Here is a 13,911-nt window from a genome sequence, read left to right on the forward strand (position 1 = left end):
GGGGTATATGCATTTTTTAAAAACTCCCCCAGGTGATTTAAAAAAAATTATTGAAGTATAGTTGATTTACAATGTTGTATTAATTTCTGCTATACAGCAAAGTGAATCACTTGTACATATATATGTACATATATTATATTTGTACATATATATAGTGTACTGCTGCTGCTGCTAAGTCGCTTCAGTCATGTCTGACTCTGTGCAACCCCATAGACGGCAGTCCACCAGGTTACCCCGTCCCTGGGATTCTCCAGGTGAGAACACTGGAGTGGGTTGCCATTTCCTTCTCCAATGCATGAAAGTGAAAAGTGAAAGTGAAGTCGCTCAGTAGTGTCCGACTCTTAGCAACCCCGTGGACTGCAGCCTACCAGGCTCCTCCGTCCATGGGATTTTCCAGGCAAGAGCACTGGAGTGGGTTGCCATTGCCTTCTCCAATACAGTGTACATATTTGTGTATATATGTATATATTATTTTTCATATTCTTTTCCACTATGGTTTATCACAGGATTTTGAATATAGCTCTCTGTGCTTTATCTGTAGGACCTTGTTGTTTCTCCCAGGTGAATTTTTGCTCATCAGTCATATTTGAGAACCCATGTAGCTTATCCTTAGAGTCCTATAACTGATGTTATTATTATTAAGAGTAATAATAAGTACTGTTGTTTGGGGATTCATTATGTTTCCAGGCATTGTTTTAATAGTGAATGCATGGTCTCATTTAACCTTTACAACAAACCTGTGAGGTAGATACTATTATTATCCCTATTTACAGAAAATTTAGTTCAGAAAAGTTCAATCACACCACTTTCAAGATCCAGAAACAAGATCAGAACTGAGTTTTGTCTGACAACAAATCTAGGATTTAACCAACAAACTGTTAATTTTTACATGGATAGACCCAAGGGCCTCACGGAAAATCTCGAGAAGTAAAAGAACTTGGTGTTGGATCACAGATAAAAGGACTGTGTACTGTCAACTAGTTTTACAGCCAAAACCTGGCATCTTTTAATCAGTTAAATCAACTAAGCAAGGTTATTTTTGTGAGATACCAGAAGTATGACTAATGGACTGTGGGTCAAGTGGGAAACCTTCACAATTACATTTGAACTCTGAATATTTTGGACACAATAAAAATTATTCACAAATCCTACCAATAAATATCTTAAAAGTTTTTCCATGGAAGCATCTCAAAGAAAGGTGGTATCTATGGCTATCTGTAACTGCCTGCTCCATATTTTCTCTGGCTTCCATTTTGATGGATAATTGGAGTGAGCTGTACTAATTTCTGAGCTTTTGAAATGATATGCTTAATTCAGTTGTAGTTAGGAAACTTAAAAGTAGCCTCTAAATGACTTGTTCACTTTAGTGGTTAAATATTTGGAATGACATACCATGCCATCGTTGAACTAGAGTCTTAACTTTTACAAATACCAAAGATGACTCAGAACTATTCCCATTTAAGAAGTATGCCCTAGAAGCTCTTGATGTTCTGATATGGACTGATCCCCAAGATACCTCAGGTTTAAAAAAAAAAAAAACATGTAGTATATTGCTACTTGTATAAAAAGAGAGGGCATGCAAATTTGGCAATAAATACATTAAAATCTCTAAAAGGACGCATAAGAAGAAAACAAAAGAAACATGTCCTAGTAATGGGCACAAAAATAATGTTTAAAATCTAACTTTAAATTGTTAATGAAATGTGCACAATCACTACACACACATATAATGAAATAGTGAATTTTGTGCTACATTAGACTGCTGCATGCTTTCATACTGCATTGGTTGTTTTTCTTGTGTGATTTAAAAACCCAAACCAACTCTTCTAATTAAGCTCTCCCTGGCCAGGAGCTCATTTGGATCCCTGACAGTCCCTAGTTAAAGCCTAGTTTGTAGTTTTTGACAGCAAACTAAGACCCTCTTGTTTGCTTCAGGAAAACTGGCTGGTTTTAGTTCCTGGTATTATTTTGGTGGTACCCTCATTCCAACAAGTCACCAATCCGCTTGACCATGATTTACAACTGTGCCAGATTTTTCTTGGTTGCTTTTTGTATGAGACAGATAGTAGTAGTAATGATAAAGTTACTGTTAGCTTGGTTTTGATTTCTGACAAATTATTTTGGAAGCAGGAATAAGGTGGTATATTAGGATGATAAATTAAGGGTAAAAGCAACTAAATCAGATTACTTGAATGACTATATGTGTTTAGGGAATATATTTTAATTCTTCCATTTATTGCTTCTTAATTAGTCCATAACTCAGAAGGTTAAAAACACCAAAGACAGGTGACATTTTATGAAATGAAATCTTTCAAATGCGCTTTTTTTGATAGTGCTGCTCAATGTGAATAGTATTCAGTAATTTTTAAAATAATTTTATTTATCTTTGTTAACATGCTTGGAAATAGGAAAAGAGATTGAATCAGAAACCTTCCGTACTTTCATTGTTAAATCCACCTCATCTCCTTTTATGTGACTTCTTACCAGAAAAGAAATGGCCTAAGAATTGCCACCTGCCTGATTTGACATTTGTAAGAAGTCTTACAGTACTTTCATTTCACAAATATATTACCCCAAGTAATAAGTTTTTATAACCCTTACCCCTTAAGGAGCCTAAAACTGAGCTCGAAGGGAAATGACAAACCTGCCAAAAAATTGGAAATATCCTTTCTTTCCCCTCTGTGGTCCAGTGGTGTCACTTAACTATAACTCCTCCGTCTGTGACCTTCAGAAACCTAGAGGGCTAAACAGAAGTAGAGCACTGAAGGTCACCCCCTCCACAGATACCCAAAAAGGGGAACAAATATTCATTATAACAGGTAAGTGTTTTTATAATTATGGCAGATGGTGATTGAAGCAAAGGCAATTCAAAAGGGGAGACACGCAAAAGCAATAATTTTGAATGTTTGACATTTGTTTTGAAACTACCTTACTACCCTATACCCTTTACCATCTGTCTGTTATCCTTCCCAACACCCACCTCTGTCTTCCCACAGGGCTCCATTGTCTGCAGTTCCTGTTTCTCAGGGGCGGAGCTGTGGGAGGCAGCCATGGGTGCCATAATAGGCACCTGCGGCCAGCACAATGGGCTGTGGGTGCTTGTGGGAGAGACAGATTGATGTATTGTGCATGGGGGAGGAGGGCTGTCACTTGAATCCATGTGAACCCAGGCTTTAGGGGCAAGGGAGATTGACAGCTTTTGTAGGTTGCATTTCTTTTTCAAAGCTTGGCTTTAATAGACAGTAAGTTTGGGGCCCCAGGCTTTCACTCCCATAATTCTAACAGGGCAATCACGAGCATTCAGCATTTCTTTTTACCCCCCTTGTTACGCATTAAATGATTTCAGTAAAGGAATGTGCAGCATTAATTAGAATTTGTTAGCAGATACCAAGGGGAAAAGTTTCTTCACAACAACTATAGGAGGTGTCATTTGTACAAAGACTTTTTTGTTTTCTTTCCCCATTACATTATCACTGCAATATGTAAGGTAGTGATTCTTTTCATTTAAATTAAGTGGAAAGCTACTAAATCTTGTTTTATTCTCCAAAAAGAATAAGGTCCTTAACACTTATCTTTTAACTTCTTTCATTTCCTAAGGTTGGTGTTTACTTTTGCTTTCAGTCTGACCCATTTACTGATCTGTGTGGTTGTGTATCCAGTTTTGTGTACCATTTAGCTCTTACAATTACAGGCAACCCACTACTGATATATAAGGATTGTTTCAGGTGAAAATAGCTATGAGTAATATTGAAAGTCATTGACACACTGGGTCCCTTTTTAGTAATGGTACATTGAGAACTGCCAAAAATTAGACTGTTAGGTTTGTGTCCTAACATTTCCTAAAACTAATTTTCCCTAGTTGATATTTAACCTTAGCCACGACATTAAAATTATGGAAGAAAGGGGCAGCAGCCAAGGAATATTTTTCCTATAGAAAACTCACTCCTAAACCATGTCAGTATTTTAAACATCAAAAGTACCTCCACCCCAAGCACACACAGATAACATCACTTCCTTACAGCTAGTTTAAATGATCTTGGGTTTTTTGGTTTGCTTTCCATTTTTCTATTCTTTTCGTAAATATTCTGGCATTTTAGGCTTATATAGGGACAAAACAAACCTCAGATAGGATTCTTGTAAACATACTCTTTGCAATATGAGGAACTGATAAAACATTAAAAAAATTTTTGGTGTGATTTTTCTGAATTGTCTCTCATATAAAGTCATTTTCACTATGGAAGGAGTTGGAGGCTAATTGAATTAGAATTTTTCCCGTTCAATTGTTTTATTTATATGTGTTAAGGGCAACAGTGAAAAATATTGATTAAGTCTACCATTATTTCTCAGAAAGAACATATTCCCACACAGTCGTCTGGCTCTGTCTATAATAATTTGGTGCAATGGTTTAAAAAGTAGTGGGGTGATAATAATTAGGGCGTGCGACACAGAAATTTCAATGCTGGATTCAACATTTCACCATGCAGGGCAGGAAAATTGCCGACCGGGGCTAGTCAGCTCTAAGTACTAATTAACTAATTAATCAGGTGCTGAAACCAACTGAATGGAGGATACCAGCCAGACAACTCAAGCCCAAGCAGAGGGTTGTGCTCTTTCAAAGACACTGCAGTCTTTCTTCTTGCTTTTTAACCCAATCAAAAATGAGGGGAGAAAATAGGATATGCTGACCTACTGTCGGTCATTTCGGTCCAAGTTTTTTTACTTAGAGAAAATAAAAACATGTGCCTCTGATAATAACTCTGAGGCACCATATTCAGGGTAGTCCTAAAGCTCTGGCAAAGGGCTATCTCCTTGGCCATGAACTATTTCAGGGCTAGTATATGTGGGTGTGGAGGGGAGAGGAGGCTCTGCCTTCTTGGAGTTTTCTTTAACAATATTTTCTTAACATAGGAGAATGAGAAATGTATTTCTCCTTTTGGGCTGATCTTAGGTCTTTTGCCTCATCCCTCGTTTATGTAAATGAGAAGAGTCCAATTACACATATGGAAAAAGGGTTTAATGAATCGTGAAAAAGCCCGGTTTGCAGAGAAAGGGCACAATCCTCTCGTCTTCTTCTCTTTTATATTAAACTTAGAAACATGTATTTCTTTTAAAGAAGATGATAAAGCTTAATGATTATATCATTTTATTTTATATACTAATCTTCATACTTGGGAATTATTAAGTATATTTTGCTAGAATTATCTTTGGAAGGCTTTCTGGAGACAGCAGATATTCTACAAGAACAATTGCAAAACTCTTTTTTCCTTAAATTAAAAAAAAAGTATTACATTAGTTCCTTCCATTTTTGACGTTATTCTTAGCTCATGATAATTTTTTTTTTAAAACGCAGTTTGATCTGGAATTGTCTGCACTGAAAAAAGAACTGCATCACTATAAGAGGTTGTTACCGAACCCAAGGAAAAAACTTCAGTATCGCATACCATTTTAGCTCAATTTGGGTATTATTATGGTGTTTTAACTAGCTAGAATTTTTGGAGTGTTGCAAATTAGATAAACTCCCCCCACCCCACCTCCTTAAAGGTACTAAATTTTACACTAGAGCATAAAATCCCGCGTTTGGGATTTCATTTGCCTATTTTCTTTCCTCTCACTTCTTCATCCTGGAATTGTCAGTAGTTGAATGGAGACCACACAGAAAACGCCTCAACCGATTTTTTTAAATGTCAAAACAAACAAAAAAAAACCTTGAAAGAATATGGGGGGGGGGGTAGTGAATCAATGCCATTTCTGACTGTAACTCTTAGAATTTGATAAGTACCCAACCAGCCTGGAAGAGGTGCTTTACAGGGCCAGCAATAAAGTTCTAAATCACGACTGCAGGTGCTTTCCAGAGACCAAATCCAACAGCTTGGTTGGGCACTTGGGGAAACTGAGGCTGGAAAAGCCGGGAGGGGCGGGACGGCAAATGCCTGAACTGATTTTTTTTTCCCCTTCATAAAATGACTGCTTCGATCCATGGAAAACACTTCTCCTGGGCACCTCCTGTGTGGAGGGCACTGCCGAGATGCCGACTTCATGAGGGCCGTGCTCTTTCCACTCTAACCCCCGGCCTTCCCGGATCGGCGCCCTGGATGTGATCGACACCATGAAGTTGCCCCATAATCCTCTCTGGCAACATAGGATGTAAAATTTGATCAGCTCATTGGATGAAGCCGACAAGTCTCAAAAATGTGTGAAAAGGGGGCCAAGCAGTAGGCAAGCGCCGCGTTGAGGTAGCGCTCCAGCCGGCCCCCCTCCGAGTTCCCGGTGCGGCTGCCGCGGCGGAGCGGGGGTTGGGACCGGGCTGCGGGGCCGCGGCGGCGGCGGCGGGGAGGCCGCGGCGCCCTGGGCGGGGGTGGGGGGGGGGCGCAGGAGCGCACCGCGGGGCCGGAAGGGGGCAGCGAGGCGGCGCCGGCGGCTGCGGAGTTATCTCCATGCTGTAGGGAGGACTCGGCCGGGCGGGGCGGGGCGGGGCGTGCACCGGGGCCGCGGGCGGCGCGCCGGAACCGTTGGCCTCAGGGCCCCGCCGCCCGCGCTCCCGCCCGCCGGCGCACGCGGAGGAGGCGGCGGCGGTGTTCGCGGTGGCTGAGGCGGCGGCGGCGGCGGCGGCGGCAGCAGCAGCGGCGGCGGCGGAGGCGGCGGCGGCGGCGGTGGTCGCAGAAGGAGGAGGGGAGCTCGGAGCCGGAGGTGAGGTGGAGAAGCCAGAGGAGGCGGAGGAGGAGGTGGAGGTGGAGGAGAGGAGCGGCCAGAAGGAGGAGGATGGAGGAGCAGCCGAAGGAGGGCGAGGCCGAGGTCGCGGAGCATTGGTTCTCTAAGTGGGAACGCCAGTGCCTGGCCGAGGTGGAGCAGGAAGAGGAGCTGCCCCCGGATCTGCAGGAGGAGGCAGCCCCCGAGACGGCGGGGCTCAAGAGCGAGCAGCAGAAGCTGTGGCACCTCTTCCAGACCTCAGCCACCGCCGTGGCCCAGCTCTACAAGGATGCCGGGTGCCAACAGCCAGGACTCTCCATGTGGGACCCCTTCCAGAATGCAGCCATGGCCGTGACCAGCCTCTACAAAGAGAGCGGGCATGCCCACCAACGAAGTTTTGACCTGGGCATCCAGGTGGGCCACCAGCGTCGCATCAAAGATGTGCTGGAATGGGTGAAGAAGGGCCGGAGCATCATCCTTCGCGAAGATCTGATCAGTTTCCTGTGTGGCAAGGTGCCCCCGGCGCCCCCGCCGCCGTCTCGCATCTCGAGGATGCCCGCGAAACCGGCCTCTGAGGCCCCCAACCAGGCCGCTGCCACCGGATCGGGCTCGTCGGTGGACGTCGACCTGCAGCCGTTCCACGAGGCCATCGCCCTTCACGGCCTCAGTGGCGCCATGGCCAGCATTAGCGTGCAGTCCGGCGCGCCTGGCTCCCCGCCTCAAGCCAGCGAGGTCGCCGGCGCTGGCCGCCGAAGAAGTAGCTTCCTCGAGGATGACTTGAGCCCGATCGACTGTGAAGAACTGGCGCTCTGCCTGGACAGTGGGGGGTCCCGCAAGCGCACCTCGGCCGAGTGCGGTGATGGCGACACGGACTCCCCAACCCACAAGCGCAACCGAATGGCCTAAACTGGTCTGAACTGCCTGGTGGGTCGCCAGCTGCCATTTTGCCGGGCCATCAATTTGCTCGTCAAAAGGGTCCTCATATGATCTCTTCTCTAAGTTAAACAAAGATTTCTATCAGTTTGCCACAAAAAAAAAAAAAAAAAACCCAAAAAACAAAAACAAACAACAACAACAAAAACTTTAAAAGTATTCCAGAAGAGGCTTCCTATGACTCTGACTTTCCCAGAATTATAATACTAGCAGAGTACAAGTACCATGTAGTAGTTAGCAAGACCATTTAATGCAGAAGTATCCGGTCAAACGGGAGCCTGGTTTATCTTGTTCACAGTAATATTCCGTAGCATCTAGCGCAATTGCTGGTGCTTAATAAATGTTTGTTGAATGAATAAATGTGACTTTATTTAAAAGTCTTAGAAGGACTAACAGGTGTTTGCTTGGGTATGGGATAGTCTTATCCTTTACTGTTTGGTTGATTGTTTGCTTTAACCATTTTTGTTTTTTTCCTTCTAGTTCAGTTACCTTTTATCAGAATGCAAAACTTGACATCTTTGTGAAATCTGGAACATTCCGTTTTGGCTCCACCTACCATGAACCTGATTTCTAGATAGAAACTGTGCAAGGTGTATCTATGAGGCTGTGAGTTTTCTTTCTTAAAATAGTCATTTTGGTGATTATGTGATGAGGTAAAGTGCTATGATGGTTGGACAGGTAATAAGTTGCTATTGAGTCAATTTAATGCCCTTTTTAGGAAAGTTAAGCCAACAATTGAGAGCCTGAGGTCAAAGATGGCATTCCTGGTGGCTTGGTGGTATTCCTTTTTCTTAGGGATATAAAATGTCCCTTGTTCTGAAGTTAAATCTTTTTGGTGATCTCTGTTTTGAAGTGGAAGACAAAGTAGAATGAGTTTCTGGGTTTTATTTAAGGGTATGTGTGTGTGTACTAAGTTGCTTCAGTGGTGTCCAACTCTGTGCCACACTATGGACTATAACCCACCAGGCTTCTCTGTCCATGGGATTCTCCAGGCAAGAATACTGGAGTGAGTTGCCATGCTTTCCTCCAGGGCATCTTCCTGACCCAGGGATAGAACCTGCATCTCCTGCATTGCAGGCAGATTCTTTACTGCTAAGCCACCGGGAAAGCACCATTTAAGGTTATATTGTTGTTGTTTTGTCGCTAAGTCATGTCTGACTCTTTGTGACTCCATGGCCTGCCGGACTCCTCTGGGAGCCTGTCCATGGGATTTCGCAGGGAGGAATACTGGAGTGGGTAGCCATTTCCTTTTCCAGGAGATCTGTTTGACCCAAGGATTGAACCCAGGCCTCCTGTATGGCAGGTAGATTCTTCTCCACTGAGCCACCAGGGAAGCCCCATTTAAGGGTATAGCATGATCTAATTAAAAGAGCATGCACTTTGTGTCAAAACTATCAACAGTAGAATGGTAGTCCCACAGATACACTGTGTGATTTTAGGCAAATCACTTAATGTCTTTTGGCCTCAGTTTTTCACCTGTAAAATGGAACTATGTGTCTCCTAAAGTCACTGTGATGGTAAGATAAAGCCCATATTTCAAGTATCTAGCACAGTTCTTGGTACCTAAATCATTAATGTTCTCCCTTCTCCATAAATACAAATCAGTAAAACGTCAAAATCCACTATATTTTGCAAAAGGCAAAAAAATAGATTGGTTTAGAAATCAGGAAAAAACAGAATCTCTGTGTTTGAGATGGAAACTACTGTTTCATAGTTAAAATGTGCCTAAATATCCCTGATCTTGTATTAATTATAAGTGTGTTTAACTTGTGAGTACTCAGGGTCATCACTCTGGAGGTTAGGGCTGGCTTATAGTTCCTAAAATTGCCTGAGAGATGCACCTTGCAACTGGTACAGTAGTCAAAGATCTACTTCCTCTGGCCTGGAAGACTATGAGAAGGTGGGTAAAGATGGAAAGGATTTGAAAGTGAAAGTCCTAGTGATACATAAAAGGCCAAAGTAGTTCTGAATGAGGGTGAGGTGGAGTAGAGGTGATGAAAGGGTAGACTGGGTGGGATGGGGGTGGAGGAGTTGGGAGTGAGGTTATGAAGGGGTGGGGGAAAGATAAAATATCCAAATCTTCCCCAGGCTCTCCCCAAACCAGTGCACAAAACAGTATATATAGATGTGTAATACCTTGCCTTTACTACTACTACTACTACTACTACTAAGTCACTTCAGTCGTGTCCAACTCTGTGTGACCCCATAGACGGCAGTCCACCAGTCTCCCCGGTCCCTGGGATTCTCCAGGCAAGAACACTGGAGTGGGTTGCCATTGCCTTCTCCAACGCATGAAAGTGGAAAGTGAAAGGAAGTCGCTCAGTCGTGTCGGACTCCTAGCAACCCCATGGACTGCAGCCCACCAGGCTCCTGCATCCATGGGATTTTCCAGGCAAGAGTGCTGGAGTGGGGTGCCATAGCCTTCTCCATCCTTGGCTTTAGGTTGATATCAAATTTTTTGTTTCATTAGTGTGGCCTTTGAAATAGATTTGTTATTGACTAGTGCATTGAAATAATACAACAAAATAAAATGAATTCCCTAGTAGAATTAAAAACTTGCTATTGAGGCACTTTGCAAATACAGACTGAGGCACCATGCTAGGCCCTGAGAAGGGATGTTTAAAAAACATAAAAAATATCCTAATCCTCAAAAAGCACATCCTGGCTTGAAAGATAATATAGTCCAGCGTGCTAAGTCACTTCAGTCGTGTCTGACCCTGTGCAACCCTATGGACTGTAGCCTGCCAGGCTCCTCTATCCATGGGATTCTTCCTGACCCAGGGTTTGAACCCACGTCTCTTACATCTCCTGCATTGGCAGGTGGGTTCTTTATCACTAGTGCCATCTGGGAAGCCAAAATACAGTCCAGAAAGCATTTCTAATTGTATGCAAAGCACCAAAGGGCTGTGCATAAAAACAGAGGCCTTCCTTGCCCAGAGGGTCACAGCTTGTGGAGGAGGTGGCCTTTGAACAGGTTCCCAGAACAGGTAGGAAGGGAGGGCCCAGGCAATCCTAGCAGGTGAAGAATATAACAAAGTTTGGGAAAGAGAAAAACAGTAAACTGTGTTCAGGGGATCATAGGTGCTGGGTATGTAGAGGCAGGGGGAGGTAGGGGCCAAAGTACAGAGGGTCTCAAATGCCTGGCCCAGTGCTTTAGGTTCTGTCCTGAGGCAGGGTGATACCACTCAATCTGTGCTTTAGGAAGATTGGTCCAGCAGTGAGACACTGGAGCTGGTGGTAACCAGGCTATTCCCGTGGGATGCTTTTTCCTGCGGAAATTACCATTTGGTTAACCAGGATTGTGGAGATGTTTGACTTGACAGGGCTTTCTCTGGGAAGCCTTTGCTCACTTAGAACCTCCCACACTTCAGACCATAGCAGGTAGGAGGCACCTTCCTGTGTGTTCTGCACTGCTTCTAGGCTGAGAAAGGTTCAGTTCCAGCTGCAGAATCTCTTGATGGGCTAGTCTTAAAGAAACAAAACAACCCTGCCTTTTATCATTCTTCTGCTTTTTGTGTTGGAGAGCCCTCCTGCAGGAAATCGCTGGGGCATTTGGGGCCACAAGGCTGGCTGAGCCACCACAGCAGTTTTAACAGGTAGGTTTAGAGAGTTGCAAGAGGGCATGTCAGTACAAGGGCGGGGACCTCATTTGTCTTGTTTCCTTCTGTAACCCCCAGAGCCTAACTGCCTGATCCATGGGCACACAATAAATATTCATTTAATTGGTGGATGAGTAAGCCCTCATCCAGGCCCAGTTGTAGCTATTCTGCTCTCTTTCTCTGTGTAGCTACTGCCCAGGAAAGGCACCTGAAGCTCATTCTCTAATTTCTAGATGATTCTCCCCTGCAGCCTTTTCCTGACTATTTGATTCAGCATTTTGCAAAGTGTGGTCAGTTCCATGACCACCTCCCTTGAGAATCCACTGAGTTGCTTCTGAAGCTGGCCGCTTCAGAAGCCCCCTCCAGGTGAATTACAGTCTCAGTGGGAGGGTCCCGGAAGTGACCTCCTTTCAGGAGGAGGTGTCAGTGGTCTTGGTGCACAGTGAAGTCTGAAACTCCAGTGACCCCATTGTGAGATTTGTGATTGATTCAAGGGGCTCGTTTTAAATTATCATTGCTGGTGAACCTGTGTGCCAGCTTAAAGAGAATCTCCCCATTTGTATGTATTATCTTCATCATGACTTTGCATATTGCACACATTTTTCTTCTAGGAGCACAGTTGAGAAGACGGAGGAAAAACGTTATTAACTGATGTTTCCTCATTTGGTCCTTTCATAGGAGACTGAGAGAAGGCTCTGATTTCCTAACCTCTAGCAGAGATATTATTCATTAGACCACTGCTTTCTAATCAAAATTAAAACAGGGAACACTGCACTTAGATCACTTTGCCTTTTGTGAACTGATGATGGAGTAGAGGTCAGGGGAGGATTTGTTGTTAGTTAATCAGGAGGTTTACCAACCTCTTCCAATAGTATATGCATATGTTCTTTTCTCTGTTGTGTTTGTTTGGGGGCAGCTGTTGGAGTTATGCATTCAGGGAATATAAGTCATCCCGTGCCACCACCACTGCACTCTAGCCACCAGCCAACCTGGAGCACTTAAAGTTTCCTAAACTTTTTATCATCTCTGGACTCTGGAATTCTTCCCAAATTTAGATCAAGAGGGACCTTAAAGATCATCTCGGGCAGGGTTAACAATTCAGTTTACAAATGGGACAACTGACCTCACCAGGGAGGGCCCAGTGACTTACTGGTAAGACTGCTACCCTCTAGCTGGTTCCAGTCCGTTGCTCGCTTCACTGGACCTTCCTCAGTTATATTGTGTTTGGCCTTTTAATTAATATGTTGATGATCAGGTGGCACTAGGAAACTTGCGCTGTTGTGAAGCCTCTCTGGCCTGGCAAGCATACTTTCTTTTCTCTGTTGTGTTTGTTTAGGGGAAGCTGTTGGAGTTATGCATTCAGGGAATATAAGTCACCCCTTGCCACTATCACTGCACTCTAGCCACCAGCCAACCTGGACCACTTAAAGTTTCCTAAACTTTTTATAATCTTTGGACTCTGGGCCATTTTACCTTATTGCTTCTTTGGCCTCTGATGCCCTGCCCTAAATTCCTTTTTGTCTACTTCACTCCAGCTCAGTCTTCAAAGCTCACCTCATGATTTACCTTTTTACTTTTTCGGATATCTTCCTTGCCCTTCCAAGTTATGATTAAATGCCTCATCCCAGAGTTCCCACTTAGGACTTAACACTGTGTTTGTTAGTTTGTCTTTGCCCCAGGAGACTATAAAACACCAAGTTCATTCCCAGTTCAGTTGCACAGTCGTGTCTGACTCTGTGACTCCATGGACTGCAGCACACCAGGCTTCCCTGTCCATCACCAATTCCTGGAGCTTGCTCAAACTCATGTCCATTGAGTTGGTGATGCCATCCAACCATCTCATCCTCTGTCATCCCCTTCTCCTCCTGCCTTCAGTCTTTCCCAGCATCAGGGTCTTTTCTAATGAGTCAGTTCTTCACATCAGGTGGCCAAAGTATTGGAGTTTCAGCTTCAGCATCAGTCCTTCCAATGAATATTCAGGGTTAATTTCCTTCAGGATTGGCTGGTTTGATCTCCTTGCAGTCCAAGGGACTCTTAGGAGTCTTCTTCAACACCACAGTTCAAAAGCATCAATTCTTTGGCACTCAGCTTTCTTTATGGTTCAACTCTCACAGCCATATGTGACTACTGGAAAAACCGTAGCTTTAACTAGATGGACCTTTCTCAGCAAAGTTATATCTCTGCTTTTTAATATGCAGAAAGTTAAAAAGAATTTAAAATGTTCACCGCAAGAGGGTCTCTTATAGGAGGTGGGTAAGAATCTGCATTACTGCACATGTACACTGAAAAGGCATATTCAGCATTACACCAAACTTTTCTTTTTTAAACGAACGAATTACTTTTGTCATAGAATTACATTGTGGGAAGAACAGCTCAAAGCAAAACTTTGGAGGAGTGGTTTTAATCAGGTATTAAATGTGCTTTCCCGAAGAAGTGTAGCATATAAAAAGTTATCAGTGTTCTTTCTTGCTTGTAAATATGATTGTACTGTCTCAGGCTTCAGTGGCAAGCACACAAGATCCTGGCTTAGGTCTTGACCTTCCTAATAACTGACCTTGAACAAGTCAGCCCTTTTTTTTGCTTGATATGAAATAAAGAAGTTGGTTTTATTAGATAATCTTTAAGGTTTACGCAAACTCTGGCACTTTCTGGTCTCTGATTTAATTGGCAGTGGTAGTGATGACCTTCTTTC

The 13,911-nt window shown here is 43.7% G+C and overlaps 1 protein-coding gene across 1 annotated transcript; it reads left to right on the forward strand.

Annotated features, from left to right (window-relative positions):
- Positions 1-6,585: 6,585 nt before the first annotated feature.
- Positions 6,586-7,768, forward strand: HAPSTR2 (HUWE1 associated protein modifying stress responses 2). The gene has a single exon (XM_061408560.1). The coding sequence runs from the start codon at positions 6,760-6,762 to the stop codon at positions 7,591-7,593; it is 834 nt and encodes a 277-aa protein (XP_061264544.1). The 5' UTR covers positions 6,586-6,759; the 3' UTR covers positions 7,594-7,768.
- The last annotated feature ends 6,143 nt before the right edge of the window (positions 7,769-13,911 follow it).

This window comes from Bos javanicus, chromosome X (genome assembly GCF_032452875.1).
Source record: "Bos javanicus breed banteng chromosome X, ARS-OSU_banteng_1.0, whole genome shotgun sequence".
Classification (NCBI taxonomy): Eukaryota; Metazoa; Chordata; class Mammalia; order Artiodactyla; family Bovidae; genus Bos; species Bos javanicus.

Coding starts and splice junctions, on each gene's coding strand:
- HAPSTR2 (XM_061408560.1), top strand. CDS start 6,760: ATGGAGGAGCAGCCGAAGGAGGGCGAGGCCGAGGTCGCGGAGCATTGG.